Below are 23,653 nucleotides of genomic sequence, written 5' to 3'. Positions count from 1 at the left end.
ATGAGAATATGGCTCGGACGAGAAATTGTTGTGGTTGGCCTTCCTCCCCTCGCTCAGCCGCTTAGCCTGCCTGGAAGTTGCTCGGTCCCACGGTAAATTTTTTTTTTAATAACCCCCGCTTCCCTCACCTATTCTCTCCTTTAAATATTCATTTAAATTCTCCAATTCAACGAATCGAATAATTCCAAAAAATAACATAAAGTTGGCCGCTCCGTTCATTTCATCTGGGGTAAAAATGGTTCTTCAAGAGGAAGTATGTTATTCATCGGCCCAGACGTTGTCTATCCTAACCCAATCCAAAATATTTAAACTAGATTTAAGTTTTTATTCGTTCAATCTCTGATGAGGGGTTTAGAAAGTTTTTGTTGAATTTGGTATTTAAGTCGGGGTTCCTCCCAGGTTTTTTGTGGCAGGTCAGGATAAAGGCAAAAAAGGCAGAATTTACACACAGCCCGCGAAAACTTTGAAGAAGTTTTCTGCGGTTGGGGGTTGCAGAATTTTTTTTTGGGGATTTTAGTAGTAGAATAGAGCGTTTTTGGCCCTGTAAAAAGGTCAAAAACCAGGTCCCTCCTAAAAGATTTCATGCTTTAAGTTTATGTTTGTGGCAGATTTCATGAATTAAGATTATGTTTGTGGCAGATTTAAAGCTTATTCATAATTTTTGTGGCAGATTTCATGCATAGAGATGACGCTTGTGGCCGATTTAACGCTCATTCATAATTTTTTTGGCAGATTTCATGCATTAAGTTTATGTTTGTGGCAGATTTAAAGCTCATTCATAATTTTTGTTAAGATTTCATCTTTAAGATTATGTTTGTGGCAGATTTCATGCATTAAGATTATGTTTGTGGCAGATTTAAAGCTCATTCATAATTTGTGTGACAGATTTCATGCATTAAGGTTATGTTTGGGGGGGGGGGCACAGTCGGTTAGGATGGACCGAATCTGTATAAATGGTCTGAACATTATTCGAAATTCGAATGAAAAAATTTATAAAGATCTTCTTTAATTCGATCTTTGTTTCTTGTTTGTTGTTTCTTTACCTTTTTGAGTCTCATAATATTAGAGAGATAAGTAAAAATCTTAAAGAAAAGATGATTGACGACTGATGAAAAACAGTAGTCGGGTGATTTTTCTTTTTTAATATTTGTTCGATTTTGTTTAGAAAAAATGAATACCGGATGCAGTGTTAATGGAGTAGTTCTTACGGAAGATGATCCAGATAGGGTTAAATATCAAAGTATGCTCAAATTTATGCATCAAGAAGTTGTGCATTCATCTCAAGAGATCAAGAGAAAGAATAAAGAAATTGAGTTTCTCAAGAATATAAATAAGAAGATATCTGATGATTGTGCAGAGAAACAAAAAACGGTGGATAAGAGTATGAGTGAATTGAAAGAGAATCTGAAAAGAGCTGTTTTAGAAAGAGACAAGTTAGGAGAGAAACTAGCAGAGGAGCTTAACATATGGAAAGAGAAACTTGAGATAGCCGAGGAAGAAAGAGATTACACCAAAGAGAATCTGGAAAAAATTAAAAGACAAGTAGATGAGGCCAGGGAAAAGGAACACTTCCTGGACAACTATAAGAAGGAGAAGTTTATAGAAGTTGCTAAAAAGGTAGAGGAACTACAAGCGAAGCTATGCAAAATGAAAGACGCAAAGATAGATCTAAAAAAGAAGCTGGATGAAATGAAGGATATGTTCAAGGAGTTCAAGGACAATGTTCAAAGGATCAACGTGCAAATAGAAAAAAAGATCTGCAAAGACCTGAATAAGGTTGACTTCATATTGCAGGAGAATGAATTTGAACTTGAGGGATGGGTATTTACAGTATACAAAGAATAATTATTTTCTGCAAGAAAATCTTGAATTTTGAATATGAGTATCGAAATTGGGGTTTTATCTTAAAGCTGTTGGGACAGGGTCACAAGTTCGTTTTCCAAACAATAACAAAGGAATTGAGTCTTGCCCAGGCGAGGATCGATAGGGGGTGGGGGGGTCAAGGGGTCGACAACCCCCCCTTTTGAAAACAGATAAAAGATACTTTTTTTCTGGAGACTAATCTAAAAATTTACTGCAACTTGCTTTCCAGCAGATACAAACTAATTTTTTAGTCAAATCAGTCTTTTCTCTGGGGAAGAAAAGATTTTTAATTTTTAAAATGTGCAAATATTATTTTTGTGTTGTGTGTGTATGTATGTGTGTAGTGTGAGCTTAAGATGGGGGAATGACTGACATAGCCGTTCAATTTTGCTTTCCAAGAATAGAAAAAAAATATCGGCGCGCTTTGCGCGCTCTAACTCAATTCTTTCCCCTCACCCCTGGAAAATAGTGTGTGTGTTTCCAGCAGTCATTTCGTAATTCTTGATAAATCATAAAAGTTTTACTTTTCATCAATTCCATAGATTTGAAGTTTAAACAACCTCTGTAAGTAATAGAATATGATTCTTTCCTATCTTAAGAATTAAGTTTATTATGATTTTAATTGAAGCACATTTTAGTTTATAGTCACAAAAAAACGAAACCATCGGTAGTATTGGATATTTTTTTCTGAACTGAGATATCCTCGATCTAATTACCTTGCTAACCTATCCTTCTATAATATATCTTTATTTTTCTTGTCTGAGATGGCTGAGTGAAAAATGTGAAAGTAAAGTTCTAAAGCAATAATTTTACATATTGATCTAATTACCTTGCTATCCTATCCTCCTAATATTATTTTTATTTTTCTTGTCTGAGATGGCTGAGCGACAAATTTTGAAGTAAATTGTTCTAAAGCAATAATTTTACATATTTTATGAGTAATTTTCCATTATGAGCTCTTAAAATACTCACTTTTAATGTAATTCCTTACAAAAATGGGGGGGGGGCTCCGCCACCCTGCACCCCCTCCTCGTTCACAAGTTTCGCTCTGTGCTAGGGTGTGGTAACAGTTCGCCCAATCACGTTTCACCCAGCAATGTTTCACCCAAAACGTTTCACTCAATAACGTTTAACCCAAGATTACGTTTCATCCAATATTACGTTTTACCCAATAACGTTTCACCCAATACTACGTTTCGCCCAAATTATATTTAACCCAACTCACGTTTCGCCCAAACATGTCTTAAGAGTTTGCCCCCCCCCAAAAAAAAAAAATTCTTTTTTTTTGCTAATTTTATTTTGAATTTATACAAGATGTATACATAAGGACACAGTTGACATTTTTTCAAGTACTGCTCAAGTTAGGCATCCTCGGAGTCAAAACATGAACTCCTTGATGAAGTTTGGATTGAAGGTTTGGAGTGCAACCTTAAGATTTGCCAATCTGGGCTGATCGACGTTTTGTTATAGATCGGTTTGGGTCAGCACGTCTGACTGTAACCAGCTCTTGAAGCTTGGTCCTGGGCAAGCTATTATCCGTTTTCAACATTTAACTAATTAGCTACTTGTAACTGCGCCGCTATGTTGAGCTCAAATGTGGTTTGCAGATTTCAAGCACAAAAGCTACGTATTTACAACAACATGCATTAATATAGTTGACTAGCTCGGGAACCCGGCTTTTGTTTGTATATATGAGTCGACTGCACTCAGATTAGAATTTTTTAACCAATCTTAGAAGATTCCCATGATTCTCCTGATTTCTCCAATCAGAATTTGAGGCAAATTGGTCCAGGAGTTTATGAGATATGATCGGAAATTGGGCAATAAAATGTGCAATTTATGTTTGAGGAATAAACAAAAAATTGGGTGAAACTTTTAAGTAGGTATGATTTGGGCGAAACGTGAGTGAATCGTATTTTGGATGGAACGTTGTATTGGATGAAACGTGAATGGGGTGAAACGTTATTTCACCTAAAATTGGGTGAAACTTTTTGATTGAAATGTGATTTACCACACCGATGCTAGTCCCACTCGAGCACTTTTGAACCCCCCCCCCCCCTTGTCAAAGAGCTGGGTCCGCCTCTTCTTGCCACCAACTCAAATTTACTTATCCCTATATCTCTGCAACCTCATGATGTAAACCTTTGATATTTCAAACTTAACACTAACAGAATTCATAGTTTTAAATATCTGCGACATGAAAGATTACGAAATTAGAGTTTGTGTCTTATCGACTCAATTCTTCTAGAGCGTTTTTATTCCAAAAACATGATGTTTAATATTTTACATAAGACTTGAGAAAATAAAATTCTAACAAAGGGAAGTATTTGGAGCCCCCCCCCCCCCCCCCTCCCGGGGTATATGATGAATATATTCATAAATGCCTTTCATTTGAGAATAAAGATTCACCTGTTTTTGTTGAAATTCTAATGAATGGACGTCCTTTATTTTTTTGTTGAACTCGAAGCAAACTTTCTCAACTCAAACTCAAAAAAGCGTTGTTTATAATTTCAATAGAAAATACTTTTAAATATTTCTACTTTTATCTGTAAAATATCTTTCCCAAAGTTGAAAGAAAAAGTTGATGGTTTCGGAGGTGAAGTTTGCCAAGATAAAGAGAAGAAAAGCATGTTTTCAAAAGAGTACATACTGAGAAAACTATTTGAAATGGTGACTTGCCAGTTCTGTAAGGCAGTTCAGAAAGATGGGATCATGGGGATATGCATGAAGGATCATTTGCTCTGCAAAAAGTGTTCTAGGTAAAAATTTAAGTTTAAGCATGCTATTCCGGACTCGAATGAAGAAAGTGCAAAATCAAGTCAGAGGTCAAACTTTTTAAGATTCCCCCACCCCAAAAAGAAAATTAAGTTAAAATAACAAAACTGAAAAATGTGTTTAAAATTTTGTTTTAAACCAGATCATAGTTTTAGATAAAATTCAATCTTGGTCAACACCAAAAGGTTTTGTATTTTTTTTAATGTATTCCTTAAAATTGATTATATTTTCTTAATCTTCATTAACTTTTCTTATTTTCCAGTACCTTTATATATAATACATGTTCCATGATATTTAAAAAAGTTTTAGCTTAAAATTGCGTTTGAAAAAAATATTCAGAGCTGGGAACTTTAGAATGGATAACCTTTAATCCTTCCAGTCAGGAAAACCAACAAATCTGGCGTTCTTAGAATCCAATTTGTTGATCTAAATATTTAATCTCAAGACTTACATAATCTCGAGATTATGTTAGTCTCGAGATTTGCAAAAACAGAGGATTAAGCATGAATCCTGATATCCACCTTTCTAAAGTTCCCAGCTCTGATCCCACAAACTTTTGAAATAATGGTTTCTAAAAGTATTTTTAATAACTGCTTAAAGGGAGTGACGTTCAAAACTCCTACTTTGGGGGTGGATACGTTTTCAGAATTAGTTTTTTTTTAATTATTAAAAAACGACAACGAAAAATAAAGTAAAAATTATACAGTAATCTTCTTAGATGGTTAGGAACATATTTCTCAAAAGAAATTTGTTTTTAAATCAATGCTAAAATCGATTATTTCGTTTTCATTATTATATTGAATTTCTTATTTTCTTTGAATTTATGCGCAGATTTATTCAAATTCTTCAAATGTCGTCTTTTCAATAATAATTCTAGAAAATCTGCAGAAAATTTTTGTGAATAATGGAGAAACCAGAATATTGAGAAAGTAGAAACTAAAAATTGAAGAAGATTACTTATTTTCGATGATAAGATTAATTTTTATTTTCTCAACATGTTCCTATACATGACGTCTGTAGTTTATTGTAGAACTTTTTTACATTTTATGTCGTCGTTATTTAATAATTTAATAAAAAACTAATTCTGAAAACGTATCCACCCCCAAAGTAGGAGTTTTGAACGTCGAATATTTGCACTCAAACTCGGGATTTACAGATCTTTAAAAAGTTTAATATGTCTCAAATGCATCCGAAAGAAGTTTTCTACAACACTGCATACTCAGTTCAAATCCCTTACATAGACGGTCACTCCCTTTAATTAAAGGACTATTTTTTTATTATTATTTTTTTTTTGTTCCAGACAATGGTGTTTAATATGCAAGGATGGAAATACGCCATTATTTTATGCGCCTCTGGCTCCTAGGATATCGGATTTACTGCAGTTTTCATGTGTTAATCTGGACAAGGGTTGTACTGTTGAACTTCACAGGATGGATTTACAAGTGCACGAGCTTGATTGCAAGTACGCTGAGAACCAAAAGTGTCCTGAAATCAAATGTGAAAGAAAAGTTTCCCTGGCAAATGCAATGGATCACATAGAAAGCTGTTTTGATTTGTCCAACCCTGGACCTTGTCTTACACTAGGGGTGAACCAGAATATTGTCTTCACACAGAACGTATTCTTCAGTGTATTCCGACCAGTTCTCCGGTTAATAGAAGGTAGCAAGGATGTCCTGGTTCTATGTTCTCAGATGTTTAACGAGAAAACCATCATATTTTTAAGGCTCATGACAAAGCCAAAGTACAGATACATTGTAGAAGTAAAAATTGTTGGAAACGATGACACAAGCAGATCCTTTCAAGGAGAACCCATACCTTTTGGGATGGGGATAGATGTTGCGATGAAGAACGGGTTCACTCTGGAGTTCTCCCAGGAAACCTTGGAGAACATTACCAGGGTTCAGAAGGACCCCATTACCGAGTACAAGTTACACTTAGAATTAACATTACTGAAGCAAATAAAGTTGGGAAGAAAAGAAATCGAGGTAAAATGATCAAACAACCTCACCTCTTTATCTATGCACACAAATGTACCTATATTATTTTCATCCTATCTATACGTTACATTCACATTTTTTAATCAATTTATTATTGAATGTTTAGTCTTTTCATCAAAATTGAAAACTTTGTATTGAATAAACAGATGTTTAAATCTTCAGGCGTTTCTGTTAGATTTTTTTGTTACGTTTACTCAATTTTTTTTGTTAAGCTATGCTAGAAGAGTTATGTTATTAAGTTCTTTACGCTGCCATGGAAAAGAAACACAAGTATACAACATTTATGACTCATGATTAAAACATTTCCCCCTTGCAAATTGGCATTGACCGACAACTAAATATATTAAAATCATCTTTAAATTTCATTTGCCTATGGGTTACTTTGATTTTTCCTAGAATAAACTTTTTGGTTGCATTAATGTATTAGAAGAATATTCAATTCAGCATGCGTTGTAATCTATTTACAGACATTAATATGGGAGAAGTTCAACTTATTCAAGATTCCTTGGCGCAGAGAGATTTTATTATTGAAGACTTAAACAACACTTTAAAGCTTCGTAATGAGGAATTGACACGACTGAGTTTAGAAGTATGGGTTTTAGAAACTGGAAAAAAGGCAATGATTGAGAAAATCGAATCACTGAAGAAGAAGTCGAGAGAAGAAAAATTGTAAGTAATTGTAATTGTAAGTAACAATTGTTTACAACACCAATACATGTATCGCATGTTGTATTTTATATTCAATTTTCTTATATTTTATTTAGAGAGATGAACAGAAAAATTATTGGACTGAAAAACCGTCTTCAACGTGAGTGGTTTGAAAAAACTAATCTTGAAAACTATCTAGTAAAAAAGATCTCGATGATGCAACTACCGACTGAACACCAGTTTACTCAAACACAGCATACACCATATTCTAAACACAAGAATCCTCAACAATGTCAGACAAAAAAGGCCAGTTCAGAAGATCTTGGTTTCTCCTTGCATAAAGATCATCCAAAGTTTTTTCATCCTCATGCACAGGCAGAAACAGATGGTTCAGCTGATCACCCTGATAAGATTGAAGAAAATGGATCAACTTATTACCCTGATAAGATGGAAGAAGAAGGTTTTAGTAATCAACAGGATAAGATGGAACTGAATGGTTTAACGGTCTACTCTGATTATATGATAGAAATTGGGTCAACTAATCACCGCGGCAAGATGGCAGGGGTAGGGAATGGTTCAGCTGCTTACCCAGATAAGATAAAAGAAAAGGGACCAACTGATCACCTTGACCAGATGAAAGAAAAGAGCCCATCTGGTTACCCTGACAAGGTGGAAGGGAATGGTTCATTTAATAAGACGGTAGGGAACTCTTTGACTGATCAAACTGATTGGACGGAAGAAAACAGTTGCCCCCCTCCCTCTTTAAATGGGCCACAGTATGAGGGTCAGGTGTGTGTAATATGTATTATTCAGTGATTATCAAAATACAATGGAAAAGTCAATGACCCCATTATGTCAATTCTGAAATCTTGTTACAAACAAATAGTTTTACTAGACACTTATTAAATCAGTAATTAAGGGAAATGGGTCTGTTTACACTCCAGTATTGCTGTGTCTCGCGCTCATTAAACTTTTCAAAATCATAAAATTATTATAAAAGTCGTCTTTCTAATTCAGAGTTTTTTGGTTATCTCTGTATTTAGCTTGGGTTAACCCAGCTTTGCCTGTAGCTTTTCCTGTAAAAGTCGATCCACTCATCTTAGAAGTATTGATCAGTCAAACAAGGGGTTTCTGAGTTAAATGATCGGACATCCGGCCATACAGCTAGATAAACAGAGATTACTACTTTATAAAGATATGGATATTTCATAATATCATATCACAATATCTCATAATATCATAATATCATAATATCATAATATCACAATATCATAATATCATAAGTGCTTCCAACAATGAACTGAACTACAGTGGACACACTAATAAGGACGCACTTGAGTGGGTCTTACTGTACATGCATACATAGTACACAAACATTGCAGCTTTAGATAATACAGGAAATCGCTACAGTAATCTCTGTTTGTACGTTTGTTTGTATCCTCAATCATAACTCATATTCCTGTGGACCAATTTGCCTCAAATTTTTATTGGTGAACTCTGTATAAACACGGAAATGTAATTTATTTTGTTTTATTTTTATATGTTGGGCAAATTTGCTTTTATGGAGAAAGTTGTTAAAGTTTCCAGGCAAAGCTGGCTCAAAATGATAATTTCTACAAGTTTGCTTTTGTGAAATTATGCTAGATGTTGACTTTAACAGAAGATATAAGTCTAAACGAAGTAAAATTAAACGTTCGAAATGTTTATAGAACTTAGAGTTCATAAGAAGATTTTTATTTGTACTTTCTTTTTTCTTAAAGTTGAAGCCAAAACAACAATCGTTTTACGCATTAATAACAATGTAGAATTGCTCTAAAGAACGAAGTCAATTATAATGTTAATCGTTTAAATATCTTTGTAGGTCTCTAATTTATCAAACGATACTCATATGGTTGAGCTGCAAGTTTTCTGTCCATCTGAAAGGTTTTGGGGGAAGGAGGGTAAAAACTCAGGAGAAAGCAACACTACGAGTTTTTGTAAACGAAAGATCAACTGGGATTCGGAAACAGAAGCTGCAACTGGTAAAAATAATTCTGATCCATGCTTTCACGAACAAACGATATTCAATTCGTATAACCTTGAAGCTGACCTGACTGTTAAAAAAGATCAAAGTCTAGTTTATAAAAGCACTGATATAAGTGGAAAAACTGTAAAGAAAAGAAAATTGGACGATGAGGACTTCGTCAACAAATTTATAAATCCAGAAGGTAATTTTTGTAATTTTTGGTTTTTACCAAGTAGCGGCGTCTTCTAACATTTTAAATTTCCCAATTGGGTCATTATTTATGAACTCAGCCAGTTTTTGGATAATCATGGAGTCAATACTGCGCACAGCTTGCATATTATGAGGAAACATCAAATCAAAAATTTAATGGTTGTTCAAAAATTCATTTTTTCAAAATTTAGTTGTTGAAGGAGCTATAAAGCTTTTTAATCTTAATTTTAGGATGCTTCTATATATAAATTTGGCTTGTCTGTCAAAACGTCAAAACGGTTAAACCTAGTTTTGAAAATTTGCCTTAGCACAGACAACTTTTCTAACAAGAAAGACAACTTTTATTACAAGAGAGACGACTGCAGTAAAATATTTTCGAAAAATTTACTAAAACTGGGCTTTTAGGGCGCTTCGCGCCCATCTTCTATTTAAATTGTAAATAGAATTATTTATTTAAATTGTAATAGATTTATTGGATACAAACAAACAGACAGACGAGCCAAATTTATCTATAGATTAAGGTTACAAGGCTTTTAGGGCGCTTCGCGCCCATCTTCTATTTCAACTTTTAATTGTGGCTTTATCTGTAAGCATCATCTCTTTGTACAGCATAAAACAAATAATATAATATTTTTTCTAGCATTTTTGAAAATTTTACAAAAATAAAAATCTTTGAAACACAAATTTTTAAAATTTTGATCATTCATAAATCTTCCCTGGGGTCACGTGAGGTCCCACACAAAATTTGGGCCCGATCGGTTCAGCCGTTTTGACGTTTACTGGATACAAATAAACAGACAAACAAACAAACACCCACCCAGACAAGCTAAATTTATATATAGATAAAGCTCAAGCTCCAACATGAAGTAAATTTCAAAAATGAAACTTTGCATCATTAAATACATAATAAGAAATCTCTAAAAAAGTGTTGCGAAAATTGGAGGATACTCTCATAAAAAAATCAAGGTAAAAAAGTATAAATAACATCTCTGAGCATATGCTACAAGTAAAATAAATCTTATACTAAGATGTAATCTTTTGGCAATTCGAGTATAAAATGGCCTTTAAAATTGCTTGATATCTTAAACAACAAAAAAGTTATTGCTAATTAAAACATGCAAGGTCGGGCCGGAACTTTAAAAAACCATAACTAAAAGGGGATGGTGGAGTTGGCACATTTGATGTAGGGGGGGGGGGGCCTGCCTTCATTTTTGGTTNCCTGGGTCCCTAGCTTTCGTTTGATGTGCATAAAGCCATAGTTGAAATATTTTCTATTTCTGGAGGTCATTAGAGGTCATTAGAGGTCATTAGAGGTCATTAAAATTCAATTTTATTTTATTTTAGGAATTTCGATCACTAATTAGGCGTGCACCCAAAAAATTGGAAGATTTGAACCAAAAATGAAGGCAGGGCCCCCCCCCCCTACATCAAATGTGCCAACTCCACCATCCCCTTTGAAGAAAATCCATGACATTGACTTCCATGGGGTGGCTGACTTGATAAGGAATGACCCAATTTGGCAGAGTTTCCAAATGACAACTTCCTGAATGTTCAATTTCACAAATGAAAATTAGAAACTATCCCCTACCTTTAACCTATATTATCGGCGTCTCAGAAGGCCTTACCTAACCATTGATATGTACAAGATTACATTAATCTTAATTAATTTGTTAAATTTAATACACACATTTTTCCCATTATAGAAACAAGAGTATGCAGCCAACTGGAAACTGATCCTGCAAAATTTATTTCTAATTTTGAGAGAAAGTGGATTTGATTCAGAATATTATGTTCTTAAAAGTAACTTTACATAAAAAAATTGTCATTTCCTTGTCTTTTTTTATTTTGATCCAGTAAAATTTACAATCGTAAAGTCGCCTCACTGGAAATTGTCCAATTTGAGAAGTTGCCCTTGGAAAATGCCATTAAAAATACCCAACACCGTTAAAAATTATTATTTTAAAAACTGCACCCATTTATAATATTTTAATTTCAGACCCCAGATTTTCGGGAGAGAAAAACATTGATGCTTAAGTGACTGAAAACATACATCTTTTTTTTGGTCATTTCCTTTTATTCATAATTATAGAAGTGTAAGTAAATTGTACTGCACAATGCACAATGGAAGCTTTGTGAATTTGTAAAGGCACATGTATACTAAAATCTCAAAATTTATTATTGACCATTTTGCCCATTTATGACCAAATTATAACAATGAGTTATAGAAGAACTGAACATATTTTAGTAAGAATGAACAATAAAATGGTAAATCATTATTCAATAAACATATAGTGGGATAATACAATTTATACTATTTACATCGTAAGAACTGCAATTCATTTGCCCGGGTAATATTACATCGCAACGGGATTAATGGTCTAATATGTGCGACATATTCCCTCTACTGATCTTCTGACCAACTAACTTTCTGACCTACCACAATATCTGACCTATGACAGCTGTTTATTTTTAACCTAACCCTTAATATAACTAATTTTGTTGAAAATTGTTGAAATTGTAGGTCTGTCCTTCTGTATCACATGGATATTATTGATCATGATGGCCGCCACATCCGACCTACTATCACATGGTTTTACAGCTGCTAGAGCAGTGCCCGGCCCTCTAGCCTGTCCTATAGCCGCGGTACTCGGACCCCTAGCCTGTTCTAGCCGCAGCGCTCGGCCCAGAACTTGTCTTAACCTAACCTAACCCTCAAATTATACTAAAATAAACAGGTCCGATAAATAGGTCCGATATTGCAGTAGCTCGGAAGTTCAGTAGGGGGGATGTTGCATATAGACGCGTATGTAACATTACCATTTTCATAAATTTCAAAAAATTTAAACTGTATAGTGTATATTTTATGTAAGATAGTTTAATTGAGTAAATAATGTGTTGCTTGAACTACAGGAAATGACCTCATTATCGGTAGTTAAAATGAACAATAGTTCACAGGGGCGAATCCAGCTTTTTAAAAAGGGGGGTCAAAGTGTGAATAATAAGATATAGTACCGAGCGAAACGTAGTGAGCGAGAGGGGGTGTAGGTGGGCGTAGCCTCTGCAAATTTTTTAAAAGAAATATAAGCATTATAAATGAGTATTTTATAATGTGCTCAAAACAGAAAACTACTATATATTATATTATGTAAAACTGTTTCTACTTAAAGAGCTGCACTTAAATTTTTTTACTCTGCAGATATATTACTCTATAAAAAATATATTTCCATTTCCATTGGCATTAAATTACAATTTTCGGGACTAATCAGAAAATTTAAGAAAAGAGAATCATTTTGAAAAATGAAATAAGGCTAATATAAGAATTTTCTTGCAGAAATGACTAGTTTTTTCGAGTATTAAGGTTTTATTTTAGCGTTAAAGCTTTTAAGGAGATAATCTAATATGATATGGGACACTGTACATATATCGTTTTTGCTTAGGTCGTCTTTGTATTGCACCCGGTGTAGCGTTACATCCCCCCTTCCCCCTCCTATCAATTTTGTACATGGATTTCACATGTAACACCCGGACCAAATATAACGCCCGGTGTGGCCTTATTTAACGTGACACCGTAATTTGTCTCAGCAAAGACGATTTATATTTGCCTTGGTTTTTACCAAATTAAGTGCGGCAACATTACATGGGTATTGCCTTTGGATTTTTAAAATAAGATTTAAACATTCTGAGCCTGTTAAGATTTAAGATACCAGTAATTAGGTATAAAGAAATAAACGTTTATCAATCAAGGTGCCTGTTAAAACTCGTTCACTAGGACAGAGCCCAAGTAGGTAATACAAAAAAATAGATGTATGTGCACATTCGGAATTGAAAGAAAACCTCCAAATTTCGGGTCCTTCCTATTTTTCAATTTTCGGTGGGGTCCAAAAATCGTTCTCTAGAACGGACCCAATCGGGTTTTAGTTAACTACACTTCTTGTGTTCATTAAATGAAATGAAAATTTTAAAACTTATAGATACGATGTAACTGGTGTTCATTATGCCCTCTATAAAGAAGAGGGTTACAGGGTTTATTAGACAGATATCCGGTCCTTCTCAGGTAGGTGAAATCTGATTAAACACCGGTGGCTAACTATGGTAATGAAGTTTACGCAAGGAATTGAGAGAAAAACGATTTTGTATTGTTATTTTGCACGCTTTAAAAGAAAAGTATATCAATATTGTTGCATGTTCAATTTCTAATACTTTTTGGATTATAAATGGTATTTATGATTTCCATAGATGGGACGAAATATCGGTTGCCCAACTTTTCTCGTTAGGCTCCTAGATATATCCATTTCGGAATTCCTAAATATCATTTATAATCCAAAAGTATGAGATATTGAACATGTAACAATAAATATATACTTTTCTTTTAAATCGAATATTTTAATCTCCCCCTTTCACTCACACGCGTATCTAGCTAATTTATTTACCAAACTTATTTCTTATTATTTATAAACATCATCAGAGCGGAAATCGGACTGCTCCTGTATCTCCTCCGCCTCAGTATGAGAAGTGTTTTATCCAGCGGTACCTAGCGGGCGAAAGTAGACCTAAACAACCGGATATACATCATGCTAAAACTGGACACAGGTAGTTACACAATAGTTAAAAAAAATGAAGAATGAAATGTGGATGGTATTCATCGGCTTGATCAAAACATCTACAGATACCCGCATAGTATAATTTGTAGAACATTTATTCTTGCTAGTTAGGTGCAAAATCATCCCCGTTATTAGATAAAACCTTTTTGATAGAAAATTCTTCAGAAAATGTAAAACCGTGCCCTAGAAAACCCGTAGCCTCTAATTCAGTTTCTCACTTTTAGTTTGCCGGTGTACGCATTGGGCTATCTTCAACCTGAAGTGTTCGCTGCTTTTACTGGCCCTGAAGGAGGGTTAACATGCATTTCCAGGTACACTGATCATTATAGTCGTGCAAAATCACGTTCCTCATTTCTTTATAATTTTTTTATGCCCTAAACCTTTCATTTTAATCACCTACGTTTTTCCTATCCGCTCTTTTAAGAAAAAAAAAATCAATTCCGTTTAATTTTTGTGTCGTTAATTTTTCTGATTTTAATGAGGAAAAATCAGTTCATTTCTTAAATTTTATGGATGACTGGAGGTATTTTGTAATACCTGAAAGCTCGGATCCCAAGAGCTTTGTTGTTTTCATTCTTATTTTTAATTATTAAGTAATGAATTAAAACCAAATTCAATCAAATATTATAATTTTAAGAAGTAAAGATGAAAATGAGAAGGAGAAACTTTCTGCCCCTGGTGATGTCGATTATATAGATATTGAGGTAAGTGATATTTCTTGCTAAGTAGAATTAATAAAAACAGTTTAATGGTATCAAACATAATAAAATAATTTGGCAGGATGAAAAGTATAAGAATGTCAGCTATTATTTACAAGCACGAAGAAATCAAGATTTGATTTGAAAATAGTTGATTTTTTATTTCATTTTTTCCTTTTTGTCTCCCCAAATCATAAAATTCATTTTTGGTAATTCTGTAAAATATACACCCCTGAAAAAAATTAAGAAAGTGATTGTGAAAAACTGTTGAATACCAACAATTTAATAAGACAATATTTGGTTCAGGATGGCCGTATTAGTAAAACAGCTTCTAGACGCGCCAGTATTGCTGCTGAAATGGTGCAGAGCTTTGAATTGAATTCTTCAGAAAGGGTTTCTACTGGAGTGGATAGAACAGAGAGTGCAGAGGACATTGATACCATTAGGCATCTTATCGAAACTATAGATAACACAATTTAACTTAGCGAGTGACATTTGAAATTATTTTAATTTAACATTTCCCAGTCTAGTAGCATAATTAATCATTCAGTTCGATACCGTACCAGGGTGTTAAAGTCTCCACATTTTATTGACAACTCCATTATGACAATCAGGGTGATGGACAGAATATACAGGAATGATCATATTTGTATGGAGTTTTTTTTTCTTAAAAATGATTATTTAAATCGAATTCTAATATTTTCATTCAAAATTACAAGTATTACCATGAATTTGATTGTCCAGAGTGGATTCTTCACAAAGATCTGCACCTTCTCCTAATTCATCTACAGGAGAAATTTTCCCTGTTGGAGCTAGCCATGAAGGAATTACTAGTATAGTTCGAGGTTCAATTTCCCATTGTTCTAGTTCAACAGATTTATATCGGAAACACACTTCAGTAACTCAGTCTTGTTCAACCCCTGCTCGTGGATCTCTTTCATCAACCATAGGATCCACGTCTTCCTGTGAAGACGTTAGTTCACCACTCTTCCAAACTAGTGATGCTATCGATGTAGACGACCATGTGAGTGAATAGTAAACTCAATTAATTCAATTTTAAATTTCTCCTCTTGAAAAAGAAGTGTTAATGAATTATAAAATGAGAATTGAGTAAAGGTCGTCAGTTCATCAGTACTTTTTTTTGTGTTTACATTTCTCATAAGTTTTCATGGGTATTTATTTTGGGGAAACAGTACCAAAAGCAGAGAGGCAATTTGGCAGAAAAGTCACCCCCCCTCCCCTTAAATGATATTGAACATATCAGCTCAAAATATAATTACTTCCAGTCCACTCTTCTTTCTTCGTTTAAGTTTAAAGATTTAGATTTAAAGAACTTGTCAGCATTGACATTTCTTATTATAACTAGTTGGATTTGATTGAGACTGAGGACGGATATCTCCCTGTGAGAAGTATTCAACCATCAGAAATTACCCCGGAGAGGTTAGTTAGTCAGTTCCGAATTCAATTTGATTTTGAATAATAATTTGTGATTTGTATCCAGAAGAAGGGTAACGATAAGTTCTCCGCTAAGATCTGCACCAAGGCCCAACTTTCTTAATCTTGCGCCCTCGACTATTTCCTTCAGGAACGTGCTGATAATCTCAAACAATAAAACTGCTGAAAATATTTCTTAATAGATAGTACATAATAGTTTCTCTTCGTAATCTTGAATTGAAGCAGGAAACACTGACAAATGTTGTCTTTATGAGTTTATTTCTTTCTTTTCATTTCTCCCTTTTCACCTCGTTTGCAGGGTAGTGAAAATGTACAGATTGTACGAGTTTTAAAATTTATCGCGGAAAACTACTATTTTTCTTTTCTTCTTAATTTTGTTCCTGCCAATGAATAATGGACAAGCGTAGCAATGCCAATATGCTTCGAATTTTTACAACATCTCACAAAACTAAATATGATAGGAAAATAAACCATCACTTTTAGGTAAACATATTTAGATCCTAGCATTTAGAATATTTATATGCCTGTCCAGCACAGTTAAACTTCATACAATCAGTGCAACACGTTCTCTTAGTTCGCAGACAGATTTGGAATCGAGTTCACATCATAATGAAAATGAATCTACCACAGCCACTAAAATGTACAATCCGAGTTCTAGGATTAATTTTGAGAAATCTAATATATCTCCAAGTCAAGAGGACAAGTCAAGATTTAATCATACTACAAATAGGTCTTCAATCAGTAGTACAGGTATTATTTTACTGGAAAACGAAAATAAAAGTAGACAAGAATTTTAGATAATTTAAAACGGTGACATTTTTAACTTTTTTCTATTGTAAATAGGGGCAGCATACGATTTTTTTCGATAGGAATAAGATTTTTTTACTTATCAACTCAGTGATGCTGTATTAATTGTAGAGCTCACGATATTTATCAAGGTGATCTGGTATCTAGTCGGAAAGAAAACTGTTCAAAAATAAACAAGGACTACCCGGAGCTACAATCTACAAAGGTATATGGATTCTTCAATTTCTTGGCCTGCCAAGCATGAAAAAGTTATTCTTCTGCTAAAATCATCTTTTAACTCTTCACCTTGATTAAGATCCAAAGATCAATTAAAACTTTGCCTACAAGGCTTCCAGCGCGCTTCGCGCCCATCTTGGATTCTTACATTTAATGGTTGCTCTATCTGCGGCATTTTTACTTCTTAATTAAATTTCTATAGAAAATTTTTATAATTCTGACAATATTTAAACCTTCTTTGGGTCTGGGGGCCATTTGAGGCTACACAAAAGATTTAGGCCGGATCAGTTCAAACGTTTTGACTTTTGTTAGATACCAATTAAACAAACTAACAGAGAGACAGAGAGACAGACAGACAGACAGACAGACAGACAGACAGACAGACAGACAGACAGACAGACAGACAGACAGACAGACAGGGACAGTATAGAAGTAGATTACCTACAAAAAAATCAGAACTCTTGGAAATCACATTTTAGAGTTCTATAAAGAGAAAACTGTAGAAAATTAAAATAGTATTTTACATGGATTCCATTTCATGTTCATTCTGAATCGGTAGGTCATTGAGTAAAGTTAAACTTAAATTTATTTATTTATTAAAATAAAACGAAATAAATGTATATCACTCTTCACTAATATCTAAGTTCATCCAAGTACTGTAAATAAATTGTTTTATATCGCTTTCCCCCAATCCCCCATTCTTCTATTCCCCCAAAAGCAAGGAAGTTCTGCGAGTTTACTAAAGATATGAGAGGTTTCAACATTCTCTATGGAAGAGAGTGCTTGGATGGTGAATATGTGGCATTTCTTTTTAGTCTCATGTTTATTTTATATTTATTCGCACTTTTATCTTTATTTTCCTAGGTTGAAAGCAATATTTGTTCGCAGAATACTCAATTGGAACAGCATAAAGATATTTTAGCAAAGCTTGCGCTTGATCTCAAGGTAAATATTTAAAAACCAAAAATAAGTGAAGAAAACTGTCTTTTTTCAGTCACATTATCGTTTCTAGCAGGGACATTATAGAGTGCCCCAGTGCCCCCTCCTTAGACCCAGCGTACTTAATTTTTCATTAATACATATTACTAGCTTTCACAGTCAAACTTTCAGTGTAATTTTTAAACTTTAAAAAAATCTTTAAACGTCATTAAATATACGAATATTTATCATAAAATTACAAATATAAAAATAAAAATTCATTTTTTTGCGGCCATTTTCCATATATAAGTAATTTTTAATTCATTGCAATGGTGATTAGTGAAAAGTGGTGTTCATTAGGAAGTAGAAGTAACATCTATGAGTTTGGAGCTTCTGCTAATATAAAGGAAAAATTGAGACTTTGGGGTTTTTCATTTGTTAATTAGTTTAAATGGGTTCTCATAATTAGTTTCCGACCGAAGACATTGAAAATATCATTTTAATAGATGGTTCCTGTGTCAAAAGACTAGTGTACTTGAAAAATTAGCACCGTCTACTGTCATTATTTGCGGAGATATTGCAAAATGTCAAATATTATGCCAGGTTGAACTGAGGATTTTACGATTTTACACTTAAACAAAAAATGTCCAAAATGACTGTTTTAAACTGAACTATTTTAATACTTTTCATTTATGCTAAAAATTATTGCGCTAAAAATTTACAGCATGAAACAACATTTAACATTAAGGATGACATATCAACAAGTATAGCTGGAGTCAGACACTGGAACCGTCCTAATGGTTCCGCTTACGGCGTATCGGATAGTTTGTACGAACGCAACCCTGCAACTAATGAGCAGGCTGGACACCCTATCGCTGATACATTCGCTGTGGTGGCCAGGAAAAATTCAGCAATTTTGGTTAGTATGCCCAACGTTCATGGCTTTTTTGTTGTTAAATTTCCAGAAATTCGATTTTTTTGTGAAAACTTTTGATTAATGATAACTTAAATTAATAACGTGTACAAATAAGCTTTTTAAAAACAAATTTTAAGTATCAGAATTTACTTATGATACTAATTGTGTATCTCACAGCCTCATAGAATTCGTGCTTAAAAATAAATACTGTACTCTATAGGTTCTAGGGGACGGGGTTAACTGGGGACCTAAAGCTGCTCTTGCATCCCGTGCAGCAGTTTACGGAGCTATGGAATACCTGAACACAGCATTATTCGGAGTTACCAGGTTGGGTTTTAGAAATAACCATGTATGTTAGAAAACATTTTACTGGACGTTTTTTTCAGAAGCCGTAGTCTAAGCACCCAGGATGTTTTTCAAATTTTACTGAGAAGCTTCCACGCAGCTCATTGTTTAATTCTAGAACAGGTAGTAGCTGAATTGTCCATGATATTATTTTTTTTTGATTTTGAATGTGAATGTTTTGTTCTAGGATGCAATGTTAACTACCCTGACAGCAGCAATTCTACTGCCCACAGAGGGAAACCGGTTCCATTTTTGTGTATGCAATGTTGGGGATAGCTTGGCCTACGTCTACTCAAATGTTCGTTTGTACATTTTATATAAATAATAAAGAATTGATCTTGAAAAGATCCCCAATGTTGAATCCCCAGACCGCCATCGTGATGCATGGGTTTAAATTCCTATAAGGTTTAGATTTCTTACCGTTAAATAAAATTACCTTCAGTACAAACTAACACCTAAAACCTAAAGAACCCCAGCTGACAAAGCTTTGAAAAAACTTAAAAATTATAAAAGAATACCTTATGTGTGATTTAATTGCCATGTCATTGTTTATTTAAAACAGAAAAGATGAAGGGTTTTTTTTTTGAAGAAAAGTTAAGAGATAATTTCTACCTTTTATTATTCATACAAATTAAAGATTTTTTTTGTTTAAATGTGCTTAACAGCACGTAAATATTTGATATTTATGATTCAATTCATTGACTAATAATATCTGTGTTTTGTAAAGGGGGAGGTTCGAGAGGTTACCCAAGGTAGTCATGATATAACGGCAAACAGAGATATGAGAGATGCATTAGGTAAGTAATTGTAAAAATATTCACTTCTCTTCTGCAGAGGTTTCCGGGCACACATGACAAGTTTAGGTTTTAGCTTTTATTAAAAATTGCCCCGACAGTTTTCTTGGAAATGGAAAATATAGGGTTAGCTGATTTCAAAACAGGTTTTAGACAAATCTGATGAGTAGCCGTTTTGGAGAAGAAGGGGTTTGACATATCGACTTGTTATCTAACATTAATCTTTTATTTTCAGTGATCTGTAAAATATGATGAAAAACCTGGCTTAAATAAAGAAATGTTTTTTTTCTGTTCCATAAACTAAATATTTATTTTATATTTAAAAAGTTTTTTTTATTAAAAAGTGCCATTCTAATGAATCCAAATTTTATTATTTGTCACAGAATTGCAATAATGCTCAAAACAAGGGGTTAGAAGCAACATAATTTCCAAGTCCTTCAGCCATAAAAATTTTGTAAACTTTGGCAAATGTTGCTTAGTGTAGAATGGTAGACTAAGAGCAAGAATTTAAATGCATTGTCCGGATTATTTTAATTTTTTTATAGGAGCTTTGGGTCCTGTAGATGGATTGAATCCTGAGTTATCAAATCTTACTTGTAGTATAACAGAGGTAAATATTTACTCACTTGGTGTTATTTTTTAGTTATTTATTAATTATTTAGGGAAAAAATACAGTTTATCTTTAGGTTCTTCCTGGGGATATTGTCTTTTTAACTAGTGATGGAATATCTGATAATTTTGACCCTGTAGTGGGCAAGTTTTGTATACCTAAGAAGCCTGAGAGATCTAGCTCACTCAAGGTAAGCAACCAGTTAATAGAAGAAAAATAATCCGCATTCAAAATACCGAATTGAATTTGAGTTACAGAATTGTTACTTATCCTAAAATATTTTTTAATTCAATATAAACGCTTGAGATCCAACTATTAGGTTTGAAATTTAAGCTTTGCTGTTTCTAGAGTGGCCCAAATATACCCCGGAGTAGACGAGTATCTGACTCAGATTTTTTACCAACAGTTGAAGGATTCCAGAGACACGAACTGACGCTGCTGAGGATAGAAGATATTCTTAACCATGACTGGGGTTCCAACTCAATACTTAATTCAGGTTTTTTTTTAAAATCATTGTCTAGTGATAAATTTTGAATATCTACATGTATTAGTAAATTAAACTCTGCATTATCTCAAAACTCAACTTTTACTACGACGTTATTTTTCTAGCTTATCTCTATGGACGATTTAGAACAAAATAGGTCGGCAAATAGATGAACGTAAAGTATAAATAAAGAAAATTAGAAATTGAGCCGTAAAGATTGAATAGTTTCTATATAAATAAGTAAAGAAACATCTTGCATATTCTGTATAGATTATGAACAGCATTTTTACTATCATAAAGCTAGGCTTTCAGGGCGCTTCGTGTCCATCTTTTATTTCATTTCTAATTGCTCTATTTGTGAGCATTTTCTCTTCATATATTATAAAACTATAACAAAGAATTTCCTTTCAAAATTTACGAAAATTGTAATTTTTTAGAGGCAAATTTTTAAAATTCTATTAACCTTCCCTGGGGTCATATGTGGTCCCACACAAAATTTGGGCCCGATCGGTTCAGGTGTTTTGACGTTTAGTCACCTAATTGTAATGCTTTATCCTAACATATTCATTGTTCGTTGGTCTTGCTTGCACTATGAATCCATTATTCTTAAGTGTTATACCCTAACATTGGATAACTTTTTCCTGTCCTGGTGAGTAGGACCTAAGTGCGATAATGATAATAATAATAATAATAATAATAATAATAATAATAATAATAATAATAATAAATTTAAGGCTGTGGTAGAGTAAACAGTGCTGCTGAGCTGTGTCAGCGAATGTTGGATTTTTGTCAACGGCTCACTACAGCAAAGAGGAAAATATTAGAAGATCCGGAATTGTATCCGGAACATGACCAAGATATGCAGGTACACAGAATACCCTTATGTATCCCCCACCCGCCCTCCACACTGCATTGTTCATTAATTAATAATGTGATAAGATTTATCATATACAATCTATTCTTTTATTCTTAAACACTTTTGCATATACATCTTTTTTTCTAGGACCAGAAACTCCGACGTCGGAAGGTTTGTGAAAAGTTAGCCCTGGTTCCTGGTAAGCTGGATCATGCTACAATTTGTGCCTACCAGGTCGGTGACAGAACGCAGGAGCTATCCGACTACAAGGGGGACAGGACGGATCTAGTAGGTAGAAATACTCCTGGACTGGCAGTTTTCGCGCCCCGGGCGTCCTGTGAAGATTTGTCAATGCGAGATTCTCCGGATTCAGGGGATGATGTAACCCCAACTCCTAGTATATCGTTAGATTCAACTCCCCTTGCTAGTGGAGCCAGTAGCCTGGCAGCTACCCCTACACATACTCCTAGATCACATCCTTTCTCTTAAACTAGTCTTGTAAATTTAATCTTATAAGGGACAATTATTTTTTCCAGGATGCTTTTGAGTCACCTGTGTCCCTATTTAATAGTCTAGTTGGAATAATTAGTATCAGACAGAACCATATCGAAAAAAGCTCCTTGTTTTTACTTTTAGGTCATTATATCTCCTTCGAAAAAACATAAACATAAAAACATTCAAATTTAGAAATCGCTATTGAAGATTAATAAAATGCTAATAAATTTTAAGGATAAAAAGGGGGGGGGACTTACACGCAGTTTTGGCCGTTTTCATACACAACCTATAAATTAATGTCATGTAAATAACCTAGCACATTTTTTTTCAACACCGTATTATTTTTTTCACATTCGCAAATTTTGTCACAATAATTGTCCAGATCAGATCAATTGAAAAATCGGCTCGCCTTTCTATTCTAAATAAAAGGTTTTATTTTTAATCCTTTATAGTCAATGCAATGATCATGAATCCTGATGCAATTACACTTTTACATTTACTAGTTTTGCTGTCTAAAAATCCTGGTTGTAGATGATCTCTTCGTACATTCAAGTTATGAATGAATGGAAATATGTGTGTAACTTTATTTTTTTAAACCTCGTTTTTATGGCTTGAATTTAATACCGTGCCTCCTTTGATGAATGGTTAGTGACTTAAAGTTAAGTCATAACTCAAGCAGATATCTCGTATCTTCTCGTCGGAAGGAATAAATTGTTTCCTCTTGGATATCCCGCTGTCGAATCCAGCAGGGATAGCTAACATTTATAGATTAATAAGTGCTTAATCCATAAATGTTAGCTAGATATCAATATAAAGCTTTTTAGATAAGCGCTTTTTCACACAAAGTTTCGACTGTTTTTATTTGTTTATACGCCTAAAAGTAAAATGTTAATAGTCTCTAATTGTAGACAACACTGAACACTGTTTTTACTCAGGCATACTGTATTGACTCAATTTTAG

At 33.8% G+C, this 23,653-nt stretch overlaps 3 protein-coding genes across 3 annotated transcripts; all 3 read left to right on the top strand.

Annotated features, from left to right (window-relative positions):
- On the top strand, positions 1-6,794 carry LOC111707431 (uncharacterized). Its single transcript, XM_023480541.1, has 4 exons — positions 1-92; positions 1,166-1,815; positions 4,432-4,622; positions 5,939-6,794. The coding sequence occupies exons 2-4, from the start codon at positions 1,171-1,173 to the stop codon at positions 6,630-6,632; spliced, it is 1,530 nt and encodes a 509-aa protein (XP_023336309.1). The 5' UTR covers positions 1-92; positions 1,166-1,170; the 3' UTR covers positions 6,633-6,794.
- Positions 6,795-6,895: 101 nt separating this feature from the next.
- LOC111707437 (uncharacterized) lies at positions 6,896-11,772 on the top strand. The gene is made up of 4 exons (XM_023480553.1): positions 6,896-7,304; positions 7,400-8,072; positions 9,145-9,490; positions 11,495-11,772. The coding sequence occupies exons 1-4, from the start codon at positions 7,081-7,083 to the stop codon at positions 11,530-11,532; spliced, it is 1,281 nt and encodes a 426-aa protein (XP_023336321.1). The 5' UTR covers positions 6,896-7,080; the 3' UTR covers positions 11,533-11,772.
- Positions 11,773-13,158: 1,386 nt separating this feature from the next.
- On the top strand, positions 13,159-23,310 carry LOC111707423 (PP2C-like domain-containing protein CG9801). The gene is made up of 23 exons (XM_023480529.1): positions 13,159-13,283; positions 13,470-13,552; positions 13,964-14,088; positions 14,324-14,410; positions 14,737-14,803; positions 15,104-15,243; positions 15,364-15,432; positions 15,542-15,821; positions 16,164-16,237; positions 16,299-16,382; positions 16,827-17,002; positions 17,191-17,264; positions 18,140-18,220; positions 18,942-19,112; positions 19,330-19,436; positions 19,496-19,577; positions 19,642-19,752; positions 20,182-20,251; positions 20,794-20,858; positions 20,935-21,048; positions 21,207-21,354; positions 22,077-22,207; positions 22,346-23,310. Exons 2-23 carry the CDS (start codon positions 13,493-13,495, stop codon positions 22,685-22,687), a joined length of 2,658 nt encoding a protein of 885 aa, XP_023336297.1. The 5' UTR covers positions 13,159-13,283; positions 13,470-13,492; the 3' UTR covers positions 22,688-23,310.
- The last annotated feature ends 343 nt before the right edge of the window (positions 23,311-23,653 follow it).

Source organism: Eurytemora carolleeae, unplaced genomic scaffold (genome assembly GCF_000591075.1).
Source record: "Eurytemora carolleeae unplaced genomic scaffold, Eaff_2.0 scaffold39, whole genome shotgun sequence".
NCBI classification, from domain to species: Eukaryota; Metazoa; Arthropoda; class Copepoda; order Calanoida; family Temoridae; genus Eurytemora; species Eurytemora carolleeae.
Note: the sequence above shows the minus strand (reverse complement) of the source record. Positions and strands in the feature narration are given on the sequence as shown.